Consider the following 24,070-nt stretch of genomic DNA (forward strand, 5'->3'; position numbering starts at 1 on the left):
AAATGCCCAGCAGCATCAAACAAACTGATGAGCTCTGTCCTTAAAACTTCCCCCCTCTGTCATGGTTATTGTCACAGGCTGCATCACCAATCGAAAATTCTGGCCTTTAGTACTTAGTACTCAATAACGTACATAAGTATGATAATTTATTTAGTGAAGGTAGATTTTCAACTGATTTGTCATTTCGAAAGCTTTGTGGTTTTGATTCTGTTATTTTTGGCTACACTTACATCAGGTTAAATGTTGGCTCTACCTACTAGGTTAAATGTTCAATTTTAAAATATTTGCTCACACTTCTCAGCCTCAACGTCGATGTCTGAAATATGTAAAATGCATTATATGCACATATATACAAATTCCAGCTGTTTTGTGTCTGACACAACAAGTCCAAGACCAGGACAAGCAGGGATCAAGTCAACACCAATTATTAAGAGTGTACCAAGTCAATAACAATTCCAAATGAACGTAAGACCAAATCAAGATTGAAACAAAAAACCATCAAATTCTTTTTGAGGCCAAGCCTTTACATCAACTAGTTGGCTTCATTCTTGTATTGCACCAATGATTAGGCTGTGTTTTCTAGAAGAAGGAATTGTAAATGATATCATTAATGGAGAGTGCAAGTGCATTATTCACAGGTGGAGAGTGTTGTGTAGGGCAAATTAATCAGACAAAATCACACCGATGTGAACCTACATGTCTCTTTACTTAAAACATACTCTCTCCTTCTTTCCTTCCTCTTTGCCCATCTATATGGACATCTGGTGAACAACTCCCCCTAGAGGATATTTCCCAATTTACAGTACATTGAGAAAACACACCTACCCCAGACTTAGTTATACCCCTACTGTTCTGCAGGAATGAACTCTGTATGTTGTGGTGCAAGAAGTACATCCATCATTCAGTTCATAGCTATGTGGCCCTTTATTCTTAGTTATCTGCATAAGATCACTTTGTATATTGAAGTGCGGATGTGTTTGACATCTCTCTCTTGCAGGAAATATTTGAAGTCAGTGGATAGAAACTGAGCGCCATTGTTGGTCACAGTCTCTAATGGATTACCTTTCTGGCTGAAGAGTGATTTCAGAAAGGTGGTGAAAGTAATTGCTGTCACTTGAGGTGCAAATGCCACCTCTGGCCATTTAGAGTAATAGTCCACTAATGCATTGGCATATCTGCAGCTAGCAGATCCTATCTCAAAGGGACCTATCACATCAATGCCAAGTTTCTGCTAAGGTCCATGTGGGTACTGCACAGGGGTCAGTGGTGCATGTGTAGTTCTCGTGGTCTTATCATTCATTTGGCATGTAGCACAGGTGGCAATTGTAGACTGTGCTTGTAAATCCTTTTTTAAGCCACCAATACAATTTCCTGAGCCTTTGCTTGGTCCAAACAATTCTCTGATGGCATTCATGGGCTAACCGAACCAGGCGTGAGCGTAAGGTAAGTGGCACTATAAGTCTATGGGTTCCCCTCAACACATAAGAGTCATCAAAAGAAAGTTAATCTCTTACAGGGAAGTAAGGAGCAATGTCAGCAGGTAGTGCTTTAGGTGTTGCGGGCCATCCATTCTCAACATACCTGCAGAGTATGGTAAGTTCAGAGCAGCGAATTCAGTCATGGGAACAGAAGACAGCAGGTGACTGCAGCTACAGTTTCAGGTTTGTATTCGGAGTCAACTTTACTAGGCAATGGCAGATGTGAGAGACAGTCATCAGCATGGTTGTCAGCACCACGTTTGTACTCAATGTCATAGTTAAAGCAAACCAATCTTGCAGACCATCGGGCTATTTTTAGTCCAGCATGTCCCATGCCTTTAGTGGTCAGAAGAGTAGTTAAAGCTTGATGGTCAGTTCTTAGGATGAATTTTGTGCCCCAGAGATATGTTCTCCAATTCTCAATGATCCAGACGCAAGCAAGAGCTTCTTTTTCAACAACAGAATATTTCCTTTCTGCAGTCTTCAGAGTTCTGGAGACTTTGAATATTGGGATACCCAGAGTGAGGCGTCTACTCGTTCAATAATGTCAGCCTCTTGCAATCAGTTCAGTTCCTCAGACACAGCATCCCTTACCGAAATGGGCAGTCAATGCAGCTTCTGCTGAACAGGCAAACTATTGTCATGCAGTTGTACTTCAAGTTCTTTGCACTACCCAAAGTTTGACTCACTGACGTTTATGTCCAGCACAGACTCATTGGAGGTGAGGACTTGGTTCCCCTTTGTGCACATGTTCAAAGAAGCTGGTCCATGCCCATTAATGGATTTCCACTTATCACAATGTATAATGCAGCTGGAACAGAACCCTCTACATGTTGTGTACGAATCTTTATACATCCCAACATGGGTAGGTTATTTTTTGAATAGGTGACAAGACGCATATCAGCATGTCTCAGTGGCAGTTCAAAGAAGTACTGTGTATATAGGTGCTCTGGCAACAAAGACACAGAAGCTCTAGTATCAACAATTAGTTCGTGAATTGTAGTGCCTGACAATGTGCTCAGCTCAATATTACACACAATCTTCTTTGAAACAGGAGCAGTGCTTGTCATGTACAAAACAGTCAACTCAGGCACTTAAATTTTTCTGATCTCCTGTTTCTGTGCTGATCGGCACACTCTGGCAAAATGTTCAATTTTGCCGCATGATTTACATGTTCTGTGCATAACTGGGCATTGCTTTGAGTTTGCTATATGACTATTTGAATCATAACAGTAGCATTTGCATTCAGAACTTACTCTCTTTCAGCTCTGTGATTTTCCCTGAATAAAAAATGTGTGCCTTTATGTGAACTTGTTTCTTTCTTTCTCACATGCAGTTTGCAAACTCACATGCATTGGCCATTGCCTTTTCTACTTGATTTGAAATTTGTATTGCTCTGTCCAAAGTTAGATCAGGTTTCAGCAATAACCCTTCACGAATTCGACTACTGCATACTTTCTCAACAATTTGATCTGTCAACATTTCGTCTTCTTTCTCTCCAAATGTACATAATGACACCATATCACGGAGCACAAATATTTTTGTCCGCACTTTGCTCCCTTTGGCGAAATTTATGCCTCTCAGCAATGACATTAACTTTGGGGAAAAAGTGTGCTCTTAAAGACATGAGTGCAGATGCATAGATTGTACCAGTATTTAGAGGAGTGTAGAAAATTTCTGTGCCTCTCTTCCAAGGCGGTGAAGCAGTGTAGCACACTTTCGACTGTATGACCAGTCATTTCCCTCGGCATGAATCGCCGACAGATAGTTTTCAAACATCCATGTTCCAAAAGTAGCTTCCAGCTCACCCGGGCATTGCAGGTATGTAGGAGGAAGAGGACCCATGTTCCCACAGCTATGATTAGTCACTCTCAACCAGTCCCCTTCTTGAAACAGACCTTGATCTCATTCCAAGTAAAATTCAGAGACTTTATTGATTCTCAAGCACAAAATTGGTTTGCCAGTTTGCAGTTATTGCATTATTTTTTTTCCACAAGTGACTACAGTGTATCTCTAAAATTTAAATGAAAATATCTCCAAAACTATTTTTGTATATTTTTCTAGAAATATTATCACATTGGTGTCCATAACACTAAGGAACAGGTACAAAAAGCTCTGTGTGGTTCCCTCAAAAATCGCTCATGACAACCCGCAACACTACAGCTCTCACTTCCTCTCACTTCCTCTCACTTTGTGTGTCTTTGTTCCAAGGGAAGTATTGTTCAGTGTTTTGCGCCTGAATTTGCCAAGCCATTTCGTTTTTTTTTTTTTGTCATGATAAACCAGTTTTTGACCTAGTTGTTTCCTCATTTGTGTATTTAGAATACCCTTAATATTGCTGTTCGTAGATTGCCTGACTTCTGCCTGCTCCCTGTTTCTGATTTTGGATTTTCGTTTTGGATCTTGCCTTTCTGATAAATCTAAATATGGATGACCATTTTTCAGCAAAATAATAATAAAATAATTACTCTTGAGTCCTGTGCTCTGTACTGTACTATTGTGTAGCTTGCTTTCCACTCTTGAGCATTTGTAGAGTTATCACAAAATTGAAACACTGTCTAATTTACATCTCAGCAGTGCAGTGATTGTGTCAATCCTCATACTCTTCATTTGTTCTTCATTTTAATGTTAAAAACCCCTGGCACTGTGATCTTTATATCACACCTACAAACCTTACAAAATATATAGTGTTCCCATAGGTTCGACTTGAAAGGATACACTTCATTCAGCAGAAAATTTTGTCATTTACACTTTTTTGAGTGTATAACAGCATGAAATGTTTTAAGTATATAAAAGCATGAGATTTGCATTCACATCTGAGAGACCATAACAAAGGCAAAAAAAAGAGCTTTTCACAGATTAACATTTAGACTTGACAGATATGCTTCTTTCTCACAAGTACTGCTTACATGAATTATTATAAACTAAATTTAATGCCTCCAGTTAAATTAATACCCAGACAAACAAGAAAAGTGAGAAATAGGCATAAGATAAATGAAAAGTATCAATAGTGAATCAAGTTGTGGGCATTGAATAAATAGATAGAATGAGTAGATAAGTAGGGTCAGACACTGCATAGTACCTCATAAAGCAAAATTTGTCTCAAGAAGGTCTTCTATTTGTAAATGTATATGCAGGACATATTTAATATGTAATGACAGTATGTAATTGTATGTTTATACTGTTGTGCTCAACTGTTGAGAAAGTGAGAAAAATAATAAATATAAAGAAAAGTGCATCATCAAAAGAAAAACATCATTAAATATTAATACTAACAGAACTAAAAGTGGTACTTATGTCACCACGAGAACAATATAAATACATGAGATATGTACTGCAACAATCACAAGTGAATTTTTGTTGTTGTTGTGTGGTGTATCATTTTCTCATTTATTATATTTAAATGTTTATTTTATAGACATGCAGAGTGCAGGAGTGAACACTAACTCAAGCAATAATTTGTTATTTAATTTTTCATGGCATTTGAATGAGAAGATCTTGCTGTTGCAGATCCTGGTTGGGATTTTCCTCTATATAAACTGCTTGATGATATTCACATTTCTGAAAAAGGATGTATTTAGGGAAGAGACTCGATACATTTTGTTTGCACAAACCCTTTTTGTGGACACTGCTTTCATATTGTTAGCGGACTTGCTTTCATTTGGGACTTATTTCCAGTACCGTGTAAACATAGGTATTTGTTCTTTCAGTTTCCTAATTCAGAATTTTTTCTTCTGTTGTACACCACTGACTTTGGTGGCAATGTGTTTGGAACGCTATGTGGCTATATGCATGCCTTTGAGGCATGCTGCGATTTCCACAAAAAGGAACAGATTATATGGACTTTTTATCATATGGAGTATTAGTTCTATAATTCCAGTGTTCAGTTTTATAGGATATTGGGCAGCAGCCCCACCTGCAGCTCTGTTCTCCTATGCTGTGTGTAATGCAGAGGTAATGTTAGTCAAAGAATGGCAGGCACATGGTCGTGCTGTAATTTTTGTTATCCTTTTCCTTTTTATGGCCATTATCATTGTCTTCATCTACATCAAGATAATGATTGTAGCCAGAGCTGCTTCCTCTGAGAAGAAAGCATCGACCAATAAGAGTCTCAGAACTGTGATTCTTCATGGCATTCAGCTGTTTCTGTGCATGATGCAGTTTTTTAACCCATATATAGAAATGGCATATTATAAGGTTGAAGAAATGACACTTAGGAATATAAAATATTCCAATTTAATAGTTTTTTTGTTTGTACCACGTAGTCTTAGTCCATTGATTTATGGTCTCAGAGATGAAAAATTTTTCCATGTTTTAAGATATTATGCTTTGTGTGGTACTGACCGCCTTTTCTCAACATTATGTGAAATCAAACAACTGAAAATAAGACCAATTTAAACAGAACACTGGACATCACAAACTCAGAGATTATTGTTTGTGATTTTTTAAATTGTATGTTGAAAAATGTAAAAAAAAAATTTGTACCAAATATATGCCTATATGTGTATATATATATATATATATATATATATATATATATATATATATATATATATATATATAGATAGATATATATATGGGGATTTTGTACAAAGAAGTATATTCGAATTTTTATTATTTATATATTATCTATTTCAACATACAATTAAAAAATTACAAACAACAATTTCTGATTTTATGATGTCCAAATAGGTTGTTCCAGATAGATAGATAAACAGATGATGCTCCATATTGCCCATGAAGACTGTGCTTTGTGCAAATGGCAGCATATCTCTGGTGGACTCTCTCAAAAATCATTTAATTAATTTTAAAAATATTACCTTGCATGTTCAAGGCACATAAATTATAATTCTCCATCATGATTAAAGGAAAATCTTCCTGGTAAATTATATGGGCTTTACAATGAAATGATCCTTAAAGGAGCCCAGGAGTACTCTAAGAGCTTCCCGCTTCATCGAAGATCCTGATAGTGTGTCTAGTGAACTCTTCTGATCTTTCTGGAATGTAGCAATTTACAGAAGTTTAAATCTGATAAAATATTATTAGATGGCTATTGTTGTCAACTGTAAATAACAGTTTCTCGATTTAGGACTATTGTTTTGAAACATTAGACAGTTTAGTTTAGAAGATAGAAACATTTGTATAACTGTAATTATTAAGTTTATACAGTACATATATATATATATATATATATATATATATATATATATATATATATATATATATATGTCTGTGTGTGTGTTCTGGTACTTCCATCCTGGTTAGTTTAATATGATTCTAATAATATATATATATATATATATATATTCCCTTTAATGTGAATTTCTGTAATTCCATATCAAATAAAGTTTTGGAGAAAATAAAATCCAGGCTGACTATCCCCGATGACAGACTCATTCTTTCCATTGTTGGTGATTTACTAAGATCCAAAATAACAATTAATAATTGTGTGTAGATAAATTTTGTGAGCAGTTAGTAATCACTGCAGGTGATTCTCAGTGTCTCATGTCAAATACTTTCCACACTTGATCACAGCAACATTATCATTATTTTTAGAAACTTTGTGATTATTTTGAGATTCTAAGTCATAAGTTTCTCATTATTAAGACTTAATAAATGGCATCATTTTGGTTTAAATTTCTGTACGTTTTAACATTGTATATTACACACTGTATAAGCAAGTTTACGCGAGAGATTGCCCAGGAAAAGCTTATATTTAATTGTAATGCCCTAGTATTGAGTGAGGGAAATGAGGACATGAGGACACGGGTGTTCTTCAGAGAACACCTTGGTCTTCAGAGAGATCAAGAACAAGGTAATGCACACCAAAGGAGTTGGATTGTGAGTTAAGGTGGCTTCAAATTAAAAAAATCAAATTGGACATTGAACAGCTGGAAAAACAGATCTCAGTATGAGAACTTATTTAATCATGCAACATGTTAGTGTGAAGAGTATGAATATTTACTAATGTAGCCTTTTCTCTATATATATAGCCACATGAAAACCAACAAAACTGTTTGAGACCTATTTGGAGCTCCAATTTTTAAGTGAAATATTGTGTGGTGTTGGCATCTCTGACTGCTGTGCCAGCAGGGTGGTCAACTGTAATAGGGTCAATCTCATATGGCGGAAGCTGGTTATGTGGTAGCACTCGCTCCTTTCTGATAGTGGCTACATTGTGCAGGATGGCACATGCAGCCACTATCTGTGATGCCCGCTCTGTTGACACTTAAGCAATGAAGACAGTAGAAGTGTGCTTTTAAAATCTCAAAGGTCATCTCGATCCTGACCCTGGTTTGACTGAGGGCCACACTGATGCGGTTCTGTGGTCTTGTCTGAGGGTCAGGATAGAGAGTTAGCAAAAACCTCTGGCATGCATAACCCCTGTCTCCTACCAACAGGCCATCAAATTGCCCTGTTGTAGAACAGAAAAGGGAAAATATAAGTTTTGCTATGTCACAATCCATTCCTTTAAAGTATTCTGTTCCCAATTTACCTTACCTTCCTCAAAGCACTGATACAGCACAGACTCCCAGAAAATTTGTGAGTCATGCACTGAGCCAGGCCATTTGGCATCCAAGCTTATGATCATACATTCATGATCACAAGTCATCTGCAGATGACCTTCGCAGTGTCGAGAGACATTCAGTGAAGGATCCAGTGAAAGCCGAAACTTATAGAGCAGAGATGAAGAAGCTTATGTGGACAGGAGTGGTCCAAGAAGTGACTACAGCCCCAGCAGACTCTGGCAAATGTTGGTATATCCCTCACCACCTTGTCAGGCCTAATGGTAAATCCCACCTTGTATTCAACTGTTCCCATCAATATCATGGGCGGAGTCTCAACCAGTACCTGTCACGCAGCCCTTTCCTTGGAGCATCGTTGCTTGGCGTACTCATCAGATTTAGGGAGCACCCAGCTGCAGTCAGTGGCAACATCAAGGCGATGTTCCATAAGGTCCACCTCCTTCCTGAGGATTGTCCCTTACTACAGTTATTCTGGCGTGATCTGAAAGTAGATGTTCCCCCTAAAACCTTTGAATGGCAGGTATTACCCTTTGGCACTACATGTAGTCCATGCTGTGCAACTTATGCTCTACAGTGCCATATGATTGAGCACAACAGGGCACACAAGTATCTCTGGTTCTCAGTGGAGAGATGTTTCTATGTGGACAACTGCCTCCAGAAACTGTGCACACCTGAGGAAGCCCGACACTTAGTCAACCGACTGAGATAGGTGCTTTCCAGAGCTGGATTTGAGTTATGCCAGTGGGCCAGCAATGTTCCCAGTGTTCTGAATCACCTACCGAATGAAGCCTGAGCTGAAAGCTTGGAACTTTGGTTAGCTCAAGACAAGTCTGACATAACAGAGTCAACCTTAGGCCTGAGATGGAACTGGCAGATCTATTCCCTGGCATACAAACACTGACCTGTCACTGACTCCCACCCTGAGGAATATCTACGAGATCCTAGATACTCAGTATGGCCCTTTGGGTTTACTTCTGCCTTGCACCACGTGAACTAAGGTCATTATTAAGCAGCTATGGAGTAAACAAAGAGGTTGGGATGATCCCACTTTACACTTGAGCGCCTACAATCCTGGCGAGCCTGGGAGAACGAAACATCCTCCCAAACATCACTGTCCCTAGGGCCTATGTCCCGCAAGAGGTCAAGTGGGATGGTGCTACCTGAAGTTCACATGTTTTCAGATGCTTGAGAGCAAGCATATGGAGCCATGGCATACCTGAGGACTGTTGACAAGACTGTTGACCTGTCGTTCATAGCCCAATCCCAAGTGGCCCCCAAACAATCTCACTCCATTCCTCGATTGGAGCTTTGCAGAGCCCTCATGACTGCTCAGTTAGTGGGATTGCTGGAGAAGGAGCGAACTTTGTGGATAGAGAATACAGTGTTGTGGACAGACTCTACCACTGCCTTTACCTGGCTGAACTCAGAGTCCTGTCACTACAAACTCTTCGTCGGAAACAGAGTAGCAGAGATCCAGGAGCTAACAGAGCAGTGTTCCTGGCGCTATGTGGATTCAGCTAATAATCCTGCTGATGACCTCATTAGAGGCAAATCTCTGAGTGCCCTTATCGAACAGAACAGATGGTCTCGATGGCCTCCATTCTTACTCCAGCATCCAGCTACCTGGCCAGTGATGCCAAGCATCGGCCTGATCAGTGACCACTTCAAATGACAGAAGTCTGCCTTTTGTGGCACCAGGACAGTGCCTCCTCAGTCCAGAAACCCCAATGCTTGGAACCATCGAACAAGATGGCAGCGCGGCAGTAGCACGCAGCGGCCACTCCGGATACGAAATGGTGCTTTTTTCGTCCTTAGGCCGACTTTTTAACGGCACATGGACATCGGAGCTACCGGTGTTCGTGTTTACCACCGCCAGACACTCATAAACCTCAAACACTACAACACAGCCTCTCTGCAAGATGATCTGTTGGAGAAGCTACGCGATCTCGGCTTGCTGCGGGGACCAGGCCTCCAGCCCTCGGCGTCGCCCGATGCCGGTGGCCAGGGGAGGGGACGTCGCAAGCGGTGCGCGAGAAAACAGAAGCGCGGCAAGAGGGCGGGGGTTCGTGCTAGGCTAAAAACAAACCCTAGCCGGCCAGCTCTCCCGTCCATCCTGCTCTCCAATGTCTGCTCCCTGGATAATAAACTGGACTACATCCGACTCCAGCAAGCTACGCGGCGTGAGTTTAGAGACTGCTGCGTCTTTGTTTTCACAGAGACGTGGCTCAACGACAGAGTTCCGGACGCCGCCAGTCAGCTAGACGGGCTAGCCTCGTTTCGTGCCGACAGAAACACAGCTCTGTGCGGTAAGGCTCGCGGCGGCAGCTTGTGTGTTTACATCAACACGGAATGGTGCAAGAACTCGGTGCTAGTCTCTAGTTACTGCTCATCGCTGGTGGAGTTTATGACTGTTAGATGTAGACCTTTTTATTTACCACGGGAATTCACTACTGTTTTCATAATCGGTGTGTACATTCCCCCCAGTGCTAACGCTAATGCTAAAGAGGCGCTCTGTGAACTGTATGGGGCTATTAGCGAGCTGCAGAACTCAAACCCTGACGGACTGTTTATTGTTGCCGGAGATTTCAACCATGCAAATCTCAAGTCAGTGCTCCCTAAATTCCATCAGCATGTGGACTTTGCAACGAGAGGGAAAAACGTGCTGGACCTTGTTTACACAAACATCCCCGGCGCGTACCGTGCGGAGCCCCGCCCCCACCTCGGCTACTCAGACCACATCTCTGTTATGCTAATCCCAGCATACAGACCGCTAGTCAGACGCTCCAAACTGGTTCTGAAGCAGGTGAAAACCTGGCCAGCAGGAGCCATCTCTGCTCTTCAGGACTGCTTTGAACACACTGACTGGCACATGTTCAGGGAAGCGGCAACTGACGGCGACTTCACTGACTTGGAGGAATACGCGACATCAGTGACCAGCTATATTAGCAAGTGCATTGATGACGTCACCGCCTCCAAGACCATCACCTCACGCTCCAACCAGAAGCCGTGGATGACTGCAGAGGTGCGTGCACTACTGAGGACTCGAGACTCTGCCTTCAGAGCAGGCGATAAGGTGGCCCTAAGAACAGCAAGGGCCAAACTGTCCCGGGCCATCAGAGAGGCGAAGCGCGCACACGCCCAGAGAATCCACGACCACTTCAAGACCAGCAGAGATACCCGGCGCATGTGGCAGGGCATCCAGAACATCACCAACTACAGGTCATCACCATCTGCCTGTGACAGTGATGCCTCCCTCCCAGATGCGCTGAACGATTTCTACGCTCGGTTCGAGGCACAGAATGGCGTGATGGCGAGGAAGACCACCCCTTCTCCCAATGACCAGGTGCTGTGTCTAACCACGGCTGACGTGAGGAAGACTCTACACAGAGTCAACCCACGGAAGGCTGCTGGACCAGACAACATCCCTGGCAGGGTGCTCAGGGGATGTGCAGACCAGTTGGCAGATGTTTTCACGGACATCTTCAACACCTCTCTGTGCAGCACCGTTGTTCCGACCTGCTTCAAGGCCACCACCATCATCCCCGTGCCAAAGAAGTCTTCAGTGTCCTGCCTCAATGACTACCGTCCCGTTGCACTTACACCCATCATCATGAAGTGCTTCGAGAAGCTCGTCATGAGGCACGTCAAGACCCTGCTGCCTCCCTCACTGGACCCCTTGCAATTCGCTTACCGCCCCAACCGCTCAACAGATGATGCCATCTCCACCGCCCTCCATCTGGCCCTCACCCACCTGGACAATAAAGGCACTTATGTTAGAATGCTGTTCATAGACTTCAGTTCAGCATTCAACACAATCATTCCTCAGCACTTGATCGGAAAGCTGAACCTGCTGGGCCTGAACACCTCCCTCTGCAACTGGATCCTGGACTTCCTGACTGGGAGACCTCAGTCAGTCCGGATCGGGAACAGCATCTCCAACACCACCACACTGAGCACTGGGGCCCCACAGGGCTGTGTGCTCAGTCCATTGCTGTTCACTCTGCTGACTCACGACTGTGTAGCAATGCACAGATTGAATCACATCATCAAGTTCGCCGATGACACGACCGTGGTGGGTCTCATCAGCAAGAACGACGAGTCAGCATACAGAGAGGAGGTGCAGCGGCTAACGGACTGGTGCAAAGCCAACAACCTGTCTCTGAATGTGGACAAAACTAAAGAGATGGTTGTTGACTTCAGAAGAGTACAGAGAGACCACTCTCCGCTGAACATCGACGGCTCCTCCGTGGAGATCGTCAAGAGCACGAAGTTTCTTGGTGTTCACCTGGCGGAGAACCTCACCTGGTCGCTCAACACCAGCTCCATAACAAAGAAAGCCCAGCAGCGCCTGTACTTTCTGCGAAGGCTGAGGAAAGAACATCTTCCACCCTCCATCCTCACCACGTTCTACAGAGGGACTATCGAGAGCATCCTGAGCAGCTGCATCACTGCATGGTTTGGGAATTGCACCGTTTCGGATCGCAAGACCCTGCAGCGGATAATGAAGACAGCTGAGAAGATCATCGGGATCTCTCTTCCCTCCATCACAGACATTTACACCTCTCGCTGCATCCGCAAAGCCACCAGCATTGTGGACGACCCCACACACCCCTCACACACACTCTTCACACTCCTGCCGTCTGGTAAACGGTACCGAAGCATTCGGGCCCTCACAACCAGACTGTGCAACAGTTTCTTCCCTCATGCCATCAGACTCCTAAATACCTAGAAATGGACTGAAGGAACACACACACACACACACACACACACACACATACATATACACACACACACACATATATACACACACAACTGAACTGGTCCAAAGGAACTCACGCATACATACATACATACATACATACATATATATACACACAACAGAACATCCTCTATGCACATGCACTGCACATGTTTTGCACATGTTTTATTATTGCTGCTACTAATATGTTTACACTGTTTACACTACCTCAGCTGTAATATTTGCACTACTGTCACCTTATCACTTTCAACAGGACTGTGTACTGGTCGGCGTCGTAGTTATGTACTGTCTGTTCTGTCTTGTGCTGTCTGCACATGTTTGCACTTGTGCACTTTACGTTTAATTTATGTAATTTATGTAGTTCCCGTAGTTCTATGTTGTTCTGTGTTGTCTTATGTAGCACCTTGGTCCTGGAGAAACGTTGTTTCGTTTCACTGTGTACTTGTATATGGCTGAAATGACAATAAACTCCACTTGACTTGACTTGACTTGACCATAATACCTGGCAGGACCTTCTGGACGTCACCGCCCAGGAGACACAGGTAGACTCTACTTCTAGTTCCACCCCTGAAGCTGACAATTAACACTGAGCAGAGATATCCTTAATATCAAGTGGGTTCAGCAAAAGTCCTTTCCCAATGACTATCAACACCTGAAAACTCGGAAATCAGTGTCCTCAGGGAGTCGAATGCCCCTGAAATGGAGGAATCCAGTGAGTTAATCAGAGTCAGGGGGTGACTAAGGAGATCTGATTCCAGCGAAGAGTCTACCCTACACCCCATTGTCTTGGATGTGTTTCATCCAGTCATAAGACTGCTGATCCAGCATTATGATCACAAGCTGCATCATTCAGGACCAGAACGAGTGTTTGCAGAAATACGGCATTACTATTGGATCCTCAGGGGCCGTGAAGCCATTCATTGGTACCAGCATACCTGCCCTGAGTGCCAAAATTGGAGGGCATGGCCAACTATTCCCAAGATGGTAGATTGCTTTGGACCAGTGCTGGTTAAAATGGGGAGATGCACAGAGAAGCACTGGGGAATAATCTTTAAGTGCCTAACGACGATTTCTTCTTAATGGCCCTTAGGCGGTTTATCGCCTGACATGGTACTCCCGCTGAACTGTGGTCCGATCAAGGAACCAACTTCTGAGGGGGGCGAAAGAAAATTATGAAAAGCCTTTGCAGGGATGGCTCCTGAATTACAGCAACAGCTCGCCTATCAAAGGATTCACTTTCACTTCCATCCCTCAGCAACTCCACATTTCGGAGGAGTGTGGGAGAGGGAGATACGATCTGTAAAGTCAGCCCTGTACACTACCATGGGAGGTCAGTCAGTTCCAGAAGAGGTCTTTCTGAAAGTTCTTCTAGAATTGGAAGCCATTCTGAACTCAAACCCTTTGGGGTATGTATCATCGGATGTAGCGGCCAGTGAGCCAGTGACACCTAACAGTTTGCTCATGGGGTGGCCGGATGGATCTTTGCCACAGTTGATCTAGCCAGAGTTGGAATTGTTGAGTCGCTGATGCTGGAGGCAATCCCAGGTCCTAGCTGATAACTTCTGGTCCTGGTTTATCCGCAACTACCTCCCCAGCCTCAAGACATGGCAGAAGTGGCAGTCCTCGCCTTCTGACTTAACAGAGAAGATGTTGGTCATGGTGGTAGACCCACAAATGCCTAGGGCCTTCTGGCCTGTTGGACATGTCAGCAAGACACACTGTATTCTGGAAGGACATGTCAGATCCATTGATGTAGATATCAAGGGGCAAGTCTACAATCGACCAGTAGCACGGCTGGTTATCCTACCAGCTCTATCAGATAATGGAACCAGTCCTACAAGCCCAAACTGAGTTAATTCCCTATACTTCCAGTAGTAGGCAGTCTTGTTTTTTTACTACCTGCTGAATCATAGTGTGATACAGAGCTAATTGTCATTGTGTGAATGTTAAGTTCCTTTTCTGCCTGTCACTCTATATTCAGTGGCGAATTTGGTATTCAAAGTATTAGTACATGAAAGTAAGTGCTCCTTGTTTCTTTAAGTATTAACCATGTTTGAAGTGTAGTATTTAAGTTTATGCGCTAGCGCGGACATGCCCGATATAAGTGTGATACCATGATATGTATATCTAAATCTCCACAGGCTAATTAGTTATGTTTTGTAACTAATCCTGTGTTAGATGTTACTGCAAAGTTAGATGTTGCAGTAAGTTAGATGTTGCAGTAACTAGTAATCTACCTGTAACCTTTAGATTAATGGTACTATAGAAGTGTTAAGCTGTATTAGTTTCTTTGAGGATGTGTGCTTGTATGTATAAAGCCTAGCGTCTCAATGCTAAAGTCATAGTTGTTGCCCTCAGTTATACATTCTATATGTGTATGCAGCTCATACTGTTATGTAAAGGGTAGTATGGTAGTAATGGTAGTAGTATTCTGGATTGAACAGTGACTGTTATTGTGGATATGTACACATTCTTACCTTATCTTAATGTACTGTATTTCAATGATATTTCAGACTGTAATTTAATACACTTTGGAAAGAAGCCCAGTCTCCTCATTATTCATGTCCTGACGGACATTCAGGGGTGTTCACTGCTTACACAAGCAGAGTCAGAGCCTATCAGTTCCTTACCTCTGTAATAGTGACTACAAACCAAAGAAATATTTCTTGCAAATAATTACCAGTCTAGTGGGAAGTATTGTGATGTTATAGGAATACACAGCCTGGCACAAAGCAGAGGAGCCTGGATTATACTTAGCACATGATCTTGCATGTACATGCAGAAGCTGCTGCAGCATGAGCGGCATTGTTCACACATTCTTATGCACATCCAGATAATTTAAAAAAGATATTCACTAGATTGCATGTCAGGCCTGTCTGAATGTAATTTCAAATATAATAATATTTTTATATTACTTTGTCAAATAAATGAATGAAACAAAAGAGGAGATAGTGAGTTTCTCTTATGATCCCATTTGTAAAACAAGCAACCCCAAGTTTGGGAACCAAATACACCACATGCAAAGGTAAATGTTTCATTTTTAAACATGAATTTCTGAAATATGTAAAATTCATTCCTGGTATATGCTATCTAAGTTATCTAGTTATTTTTTATCTGACACGCTAACAAAACCGACTTTTGGATTACAAATTGTTATAAAACAATGAGCTTAAAGGTAAATTAGTCAGGATTAGGACTTTTTTTTAAACTCTGAACCCCCAATGTATCTGCACATAATAATTTGCGTGAATGGTCAAGATTGCATTTCCCGTGCTGATTTATTTTTTGTAATTACCTCCCATGCTTTTTTTCTGCTGATCTTCACTATCGGTGTTAGCTACCATGGCTAGCTAGCATTACATACAGTATATTTCTAAGAAGCTAGCTTATCAGAAGTATTACCCTACCTGGCTATGGCTTTGTGGCAGCCGGGACGTGGTCTAGCGTCAGCTGCGGACAGAGAGGAGGCGGGTTGAACTGGGAGGTAACGTGATGATTCTCACCTGTGTCTTACTACCCCTAGTCTACTTTTTTGTGTTTCTAGGTTTTCAGTGACTCCCATAACCAGTGTGAGAGAGAGAGAGTGAGTGAGTGAGTGAGTGAGTGAGCAAGCTAGCTGCCTAGCGGAGCTTGCGAAGTTCACGTCACAAGGGTGACTGACCCTTTTTCTATTTATTTGTCCTTTTTTGTTGCATTTTTGAAAATACGCTGAAAACCACAGACTGAATAAACGCTAGGCCGGAGCTCGATTACGCCTGCCTCCCGAGTCTTCCTCTGCACCCTCACACACTGGGTTCTACAATGGCGCTGAAACCCGGGATCTGGGAAGACTCAGACACCGCCATGGACGACACCCCACTTGGCGAGATTGTCAAGTCCCTCGCCAGCCTCAACCAAACCCAATACCAAGTGCTTCTCGACCTGCACCATCTCCAGCTGTGTCCCCTGCCACCGTGCCACACGTGACACTCCTCCATGAATAATCCAGAGGCCTTCTTGGAGCTTTTCGAGCATGTGGCAGCTGAATGGGAATGGCCGGAGGAGGAATGGGCTCTGTGACTCTTCCCCTTGCTATTGGGGAAAGCCCAGCTTGCCGTCCAGCAGCTGCCGCCACAGACACAGATGGAGTATTCCAGTGTCAAGAAGCCAGTCCTGCAATGTGCCTCAGGCCTCCCACGATCAAGCAGGAAAGTACTGCATACCTGTGAGTATACAAGGGAGTACACATGTATACACGGGGTGTAATCAGAACTCGGTCCACCAAAGCCTGATTCAATGCAAAACTTGGGAAGTGCATGTTTGGTGAAGGTGAGCTGTATGCATGTTACTGGTGCCTGTATTAATAAGTTTATGGGGCCAAACATTTCTGTATGTTCTGGACCTGAGAGCAAAACTCCACACTTTAAGTCACCTAACACAGGAGAATTTGCGTCAGGCCCAAGAACAGCAGTCCTGATGGTATGATGGGGTACTCGACTACAAGAATTTGCACCGGCAGATAAAGTACTTGTTTTACTACCCATACCAAGCTTTAAATTACTTGCAACGTGGTAAGGATCCTTTGAGGTCACATGCTGAGTCAGAGAAGTCAAAGCAGGTTGAATCAACATTTAACGCATGTTGATCTTTACCTGTGTCTATCTCTTCATGAATAAATAATAAATAACTAATAATATTGAACAATTACAGCTCTTTTCTCTTGATTCCTGTACTTTGCTTATTCATTATGATTTAGTTGATAAGTCGAATGATTGTTGTTGTATTACAGACTATTCCACTTAGCAAATATAAATTTGCATTACTTTTACTTTAACCCACAGGCCTGTGAAGATTAATGTTTAAGGAAATTAATGCTTTTACCACTGTATAACAGTTATTAATCTTAGTCTTCTTGTTCAGCTGTGGCAGCTTCAAAGGCTAAGGTACAGTATAGCATAGGCTCTGCAACTAGCCAACTAGATAATTGATACTCAAGATTCTTTTTAGCATTTGATTATTTTAACTCTTTTGAAATGCAGACCTCTCCAGACTCATTCGTTTTTTTAGTGGAGGTCAGCACCTTAATGGTAGCTAATGTCATAATAAGCTGGAAAAACGCTTCTCCTGTGTCTATATATCTAAAAACTAGAGAGGACCTATGAGGGTAGGAACAGGGTGTGGTACATTTTTAGGATGTGTCAGAAATTTGGTGCTGGACTAGTCGATCAATACAGTCAGGATTGTAGGCCAGAGAGACTGAGGTTCCCACACCAAATTAATTACAGTCATGAAATGGCTTGAGAGCCATGATTTGATTTCTGCATGTTGGCATATTTCCTTTTAAAACAGGAAGTCTGAGTGGTAGTGTGTTTTCTTGACTCATTTACACAGCAGCCAATAGCATTTGAGATATGCTACAATTAATCTAAACCAACTTGATAGTAGCACAGTAAACTAGCTAAATACGGAGAACCATGAATGCTTTTACTGGTGGAGAGACCCTGTGTTTAACAAATTGCATTCTCAATCAGTCTGAGGAAGCAAGACATTCCGATATTGAACAACCCCAAGTTGATAAAATACTCTGCTGAAAAATGCCTGTCACATAACCTCAAATTTGCACAAATGACACCCTCTTTGAAATGAATAAAGTCCAGTCATATTTTCTCAACCAGGAGATTATTAGAAAAGGGAATAGTGTGCTGGAAGATGCAAGACCAAAAACATATTGATGAACCATGTTTGCTGCTAAAAAGCTACTACTGTAGAGTGATACCTGCCCCTGGGGGTGGGACATATAGGGCTGTAGTCAAGACCTCCATTGCCCAGTTGAAGACAAGGCCCATAGTTCTAGTAAACATGCTCTGTCATTGGTACAAAGTTTATCTTTACACATATAAATTGTATTTGTTTTTGTTGTGAAAACAGAATCTCTCTATGTAAATATTTAGTATTTCCACTATATTTCTGTTTTTTGAATGAGCTCATGTTAAGAAAGAAATGTATATGAAATGTATATCTGTATTTAACTGTTAGTGACATGACATTGGATCCAACATTTTGGGAATGGAAAACATGCTTTTCTCATTGTGAGTAACCAGTTAGTTTCTCACAGCAAACAGTGGACAAAATAATACACTCAGTAAATACATACTTTACTAAAATATGTATAAATCTGTATATGGACAAAATTTCTCATTAAAGCAGTGAAAGCAATACCACTCATAATTGTAGTTACCCATGTTTATGTCCATTTTATGTTACAATGAAATTTATCACCTTGAAAACATGAGGCAGTTACATATACCTAATATCATAAAACAGTTAGTTATGCATTCAAATATGCACCCAACTATATCTGGGCTTAATAGAGTGGTGCAGGAATGAGTCCTAAAACCCAGAAATGAGTTAGCATTTTTGCACTTCTGGTTTTTGGTTAAATGCCTGAAATAAGGTCTGTGGTTAACACAAGCTCAAGATATTTTCATGTTTTATTCTATGACATAAAATATAGCAGTAATACCCCACTTTTTTAAGCTTTTGTGTCTTGAAAAAGGCAGTTGTATAACCACTCTATTAAACCCAGATATAGTGGCTAAATGGAACTACAGAGGTTATCGGGGACATTAAACATCATCACACCGAACAGGAAAACCCATCTACTACAGCTTCATTGTTTTTTTTTTATAAAGATTGAAGAGTTCTCGAAAGCTTAGTGGTGGTGACGTTGAAGTCATGTGGTGTAGTTCGATTATAGACTAACTTTAGCTTTTTTTTTACTTCTGGTGATTGTATTTAGGCTTCAAAATTCATGAAAGTTGTGTTCATTTGTGAAGATTTTCTTGATTAACAAAACATGTAAGAATCATAAACTTTTGTTATTATTTTCTGCAATAATCCAAAAGCCAATGGAAAAGCATCTCCAGGTTACGCATGTTACCATGGTTCCCCGAGGGAACGAGACGCTGCGTCGAAACGCTATGGGAACACCTTCAGCGTGACCGCGCTCTGAATCGCATGCACGGGCGGGGTGATGTAGCGACCCGGAAGCATAAAAGCCCGAGCGGCAAATGCCGCGCTGGCTTCTGAGAAATGAGGCAAGCACGGCAGGGATGCCGGAAGTGTGGCACTGAGATGCAGCGTCTCGTTCCCTCGGGGAACCATGGTTACATGCGTAACCTGGAGACGTTCCCCTTCAGGAACTCGAGCTGCGTCGAAACGCTATGGGAACGAGTATGCCCACGCCACCAGACTTACAAATCCCTGCCTAGTGTGGAAAAGGCACAGCTCAAGGCAAAAGGACAGAGGAGCTGGGAGTGGCTCACATATCCAGGCCGTAGAACCTGGCAAACGTCAGGGGCGTGGACCAACCTGCCGCGTTGCAGATGTCCTGCATGGACACACCTGCCAGAAAGGCCTCCGAGGCCGCCACACCTCGGGTAGAGTGAGCCTTGATCCCCAAGGGTGAGGGGAGACCAGAGGACTCATAAGCCAGGGAAATGGCCTCCACAATCCACCGGCTGAGGGTCTGCTTGGTAGCAGGAAGACCCCTCTTCGGGGGACCAAAGCATACAAGCAATTGGTCCGCCCTCCTCCACAGGGCAGCTCTGTGGACGTACGCATCCAGTGCTCGCACTGGACACGTACAGTTAAGCTTCCGACGGTCGGGCTCCTGAAAGGGAGGAGGACAGAAGGCCTGCAGCACGACCGGCTGTGGTGCCGAGGAGGGAACTTTTTGTACTTTTTGTACTTTTTGTACGTACCCCACTCGGGGGTACAAGAACGCTTTGGCCAGACCGGGCGCAAAGTCTAAGTAAGAGGGGACCACGGAGAGGGCCTGAAGATCCCCCACTCTCCTAAGAGAAGAAATAGCCAAGAGAAAGGCAGTTTTCAACGTCAAAAGACGGTCCGAAATCTCCTCTATGGGCTCGAAGGGGGGTTTACAGAGAGCCTCTAAAACCACGGCCAGGTCCCAAGGAGGGACCAGAGATCGCACTGGAGGTCTGAGCCTCAGCGCATCGCGGAGGAAATGTGTAACCAGGGGGTGCCTGCCCACTGACTGACCACCGAGAGGGGCGTGGCAGGCCGCAATAGCCGCCATGTAAACCTTCAGGGTGGAGTGGGTCAGCCCCGCAGAGAGACTTGCTAGCAGCAAGCGGACCCCGTCCCGGCGCACTCTCTCCTCGGCCACGTCTGTACCATAGCATCCAGTCCTAGGGGAGCTGGATGAGTCAGAGAGAACCAGAGGGGACAATGCGATGTCTCCTGAGTCACAAACAGATCCACCTGAGCTCGGCCGAACATACGCCATATCTGCTCCACCACCTCGGGGTGGAGCCTCCATTCCCCGGGCATCGGCCCCTGCCTCGACAGGGCGTCTGCTCCCATATTGAGATGGCCAGGGATAAAAACTGTTCTCAGCGAGAGGAGTTTCCCCTGGGACCACACAAGGATCTGGAGCGCCAGCCTGTAAAGGGGGCGCGAGCGCAGACCTCCCTGGTCGTTGATATAAGAGACCACTGCCGTGTTGTCGGTGCGCACCTCTTAGGTCCGGGAGAAAGTGTTTCAGTGCTAGAAACACGGCCAGCGTCTCCAGGCTGTTGATGTGCCAAGTGAGATGGCGGCCGCTCCACAGACCAAGGGCAGAGCGGCTACTCATGACCGCTCCCCATCCGGTGAGAGATGCATCCGTCGCTAGCGTTACGCGGCGACAAGGAGCTCCCAGCACCGGGCCCTGAGACAAGAACCCAGGTTCCCTCCACAGGTCTAAGGCACCTAGGCACCGCCGCGTGACCTTGATCATGCGGAGCGGGTTTCCCCTCAGGGAGAACCCCCTGGTCTTGAGCCACCACTGCAGGGGTCTCATGTACAGCAGGCCAAAAGGTATTATGTTGGACGCAGCTGCCATCAGACCCAGCAGTCTCTGAAACTGCTTCACAGTGAGTGACCGGCCTTCTCTCACTCTCGCGACTGCTGTGAGGATCGACTCGATCCGAGCAGGAGACAGGTGTGCCTGCATCGTGGTCGAATCCCACACCGCACCCAGATAAGTGATTCCTCTGTACTGGAGAAAGCACACTTTTCTCTGCGTTTAGTCTTAACCCCAGCTCTTTCATATGGGCAAGAACGACATCTCGATGCCAAACCCCCATCTGCTCCGATCGAGCTAATATCAACCATTCGTCAATATAATTCAGTATGCGGATGCCCCGGAGTCGCATAGGAGCCAGAGCAGCATCCACACACTTCGTGAAGGTGCGGGATGAGAGTGCTAGGCCGAACAGAAGAACCCGATATTGGTAAGCTTCGCCCCCAAAAGCGAACCTCAGGAACTTCCTGTGTTGAGGAAGGATGGAGATATGGAAATATGCATCTCTTAGGTCGATCGTGACAAACCAGTCCTCGGAGCTGATCTGAGACACGACCTGTGTTACCGTGAGCATCCTGAACTTCAGCCGTGCGACTGAGATGTTCAACTGCTGCAAGTCCAAAATGGGATGCAGCCCTCCACCCTTCGTGGGAACAATGAAGTACCGGCTCTAGAGCCCGGACTCTCTGTCGCGAGGAGGGACCACCTCGATGGCCTCCTTCCTCAGGAGAGTGTGTACCTCCTGTTCCATTACCAGAGCCTGCTCGGGACCCACCAGAGTGGGAAGAACCCCGGAAAAGTGAGGCGGAGGAGAGCCGAACTGAATTCGATAACCTCTCTCTACAGTACGCAGGACCCATTGAGACACATTCGGCAGAAGTTTCCACGCTGCCAAATAGCTCACTAAGGGGATCAGCCCCTCGAAACTGACCTCTGGTACAGCGAGAGCGGCTAGCTTGGTGCCCTGGAGCGGCGAACCAACAGGGAACGACCGAACTAGCTGCTCCGAAGGCCTCCAAAGAGGCCGCGAGCCTCCCAGACCCGCTACATTCCCGGGCAAGAACTGGGAGAAACGCTCGCCAGAGACCGCTGCGCCCTGAAGCACCATGGCAGGGTTGGCAGATCGACCTCCCGAGGGCACTGAGGTGAGACGGGCACCGTATAATGAGGTGTACACCGTCCCACCCCAGAGGGGCCCGCCCTCGGAAGCCCTGGGCCCAAGGCGTCAGGGCTTCTTAGCCGCGGCCCTCCTCGACAAAAGAACGGTCAGATCCGTCTTCGTGTCAGAGGGACCAGGCCCAGAGCGCCGCCGAGACTCCCGGTCCCGCCGCGGGGGAGCACGGGAGGCGACGCTCTGTTTCTGTGCCTCCCTGTGAGAGGAGGCAGTACACGGAGGGGGCTGCCACCGCCCAGCAGCCCCACGAGCCAGAGAGTGGCGAGGGAGAAACCGCTGGAACACCGCCGCCTGCGTACGAGCCTGCTGGTACCTGTCGACGACAGAGCTAACAGCGTCGCTGAACGGACCAGAGGGCACCAGCCGGGCGTCCATAAGAACGACCCTGTCCCTCTCTTTCATGTCTTTTTCTCTCTTTCACTCCTCTCTTTCACTCTGTTGTATTGATATTTAAAGATGTTGTACATTTGATGATTAATGTTTCTCAACAAATGAGTATTAGGTGTCTGACCTTATTTATCCAAGGCTTATTCAATATCTGCAGCCACTATTGATATTTTCCATTTCTCTTATGCTTATTTCTCACTTATCTTGTTTGTTCAGGTATGAATTTACCTAAGGAGGCAAACATGAGATTCTGAATAGTTTATTGCAGGGCATGTGAGCTTTAAATACTTGTGAAGCAGTTTCATGAAGTTGCCGTATGACAAAATATTTTATATTTCGAGCATTATTCTGACATCATTTTTGGAATATAGATAGAATGTTTCTGTAGACTTCTGAATTCATTCTGCTGCTACCATCTTGAGTTCCAATAAAGATTAGTGAGCCCGTTCCAGAAGCAGCCATGCAAGCCCAATCCATGACAGTACCTCCACTGTGCTTGACCGATGAGCTTGTATATTTTTGATCATTAGTAGATCTTTTCTTCTCCATACTTTGGTCTTTCCATCACTTTGGTAGAGGTTAATCTTGGTCCAGAATGTTTGTGGCTCCTTTCTGTATTTCTTTGTGAATTCCAGTCTGACATTGTGATTCTCTGAGTGGTTTTCATCTTGTGGTATCCTCTATATTTCTGCTGTTGAAGTCTTCTTCAAATGGTGGCTTGTGATATTTTCACCTCTGCCTTTTGGTGGTTGTAGGTGATGTCACTGACTGTTGTTTTCTTTTCTTCACAGCTCTACCAATGTTTCTGTCATCAGCTGCTCTTTTTTTAACTTGGCCAACCTGTTCAATGTCTGGTTGTTAGTATTTCAGTGGTTTCTTTCTTTTTCAAGACATTCC

General features: G+C 44.1%; 1 protein-coding gene across 1 annotated transcript; it reads left to right on the forward strand.

Annotated features, from left to right (window-relative positions):
• Positions 1-4,898: 4,898 nt before the first annotated feature.
• LOC113532836 (odorant receptor 131-2-like) lies at positions 4,899-5,876 on the forward strand. Its single transcript, XM_026924503.3, has one exon. It carries the CDS (start codon positions 4,899-4,901, stop codon positions 5,874-5,876), a length of 978 nt encoding a protein of 325 aa, XP_026780304.3.
• Positions 5,877-24,070: the final 18,194 nt, after the last annotated feature.

This window comes from Pangasianodon hypophthalmus, chromosome 14 (assembly GCF_027358585.1).
Source record: "Pangasianodon hypophthalmus isolate fPanHyp1 chromosome 14, fPanHyp1.pri, whole genome shotgun sequence".
Classification (NCBI taxonomy): domain Eukaryota; kingdom Metazoa; phylum Chordata; class Actinopteri; order Siluriformes; family Pangasiidae; genus Pangasianodon; species Pangasianodon hypophthalmus.

Coding starts and splice junctions, on each gene's coding strand:
- LOC113532836 (XM_026924503.3), top strand. CDS start 4,899: ATGCAGAGTGCAGGAGTGAACACTAACTCAAGCAATAATTTGTTATTT.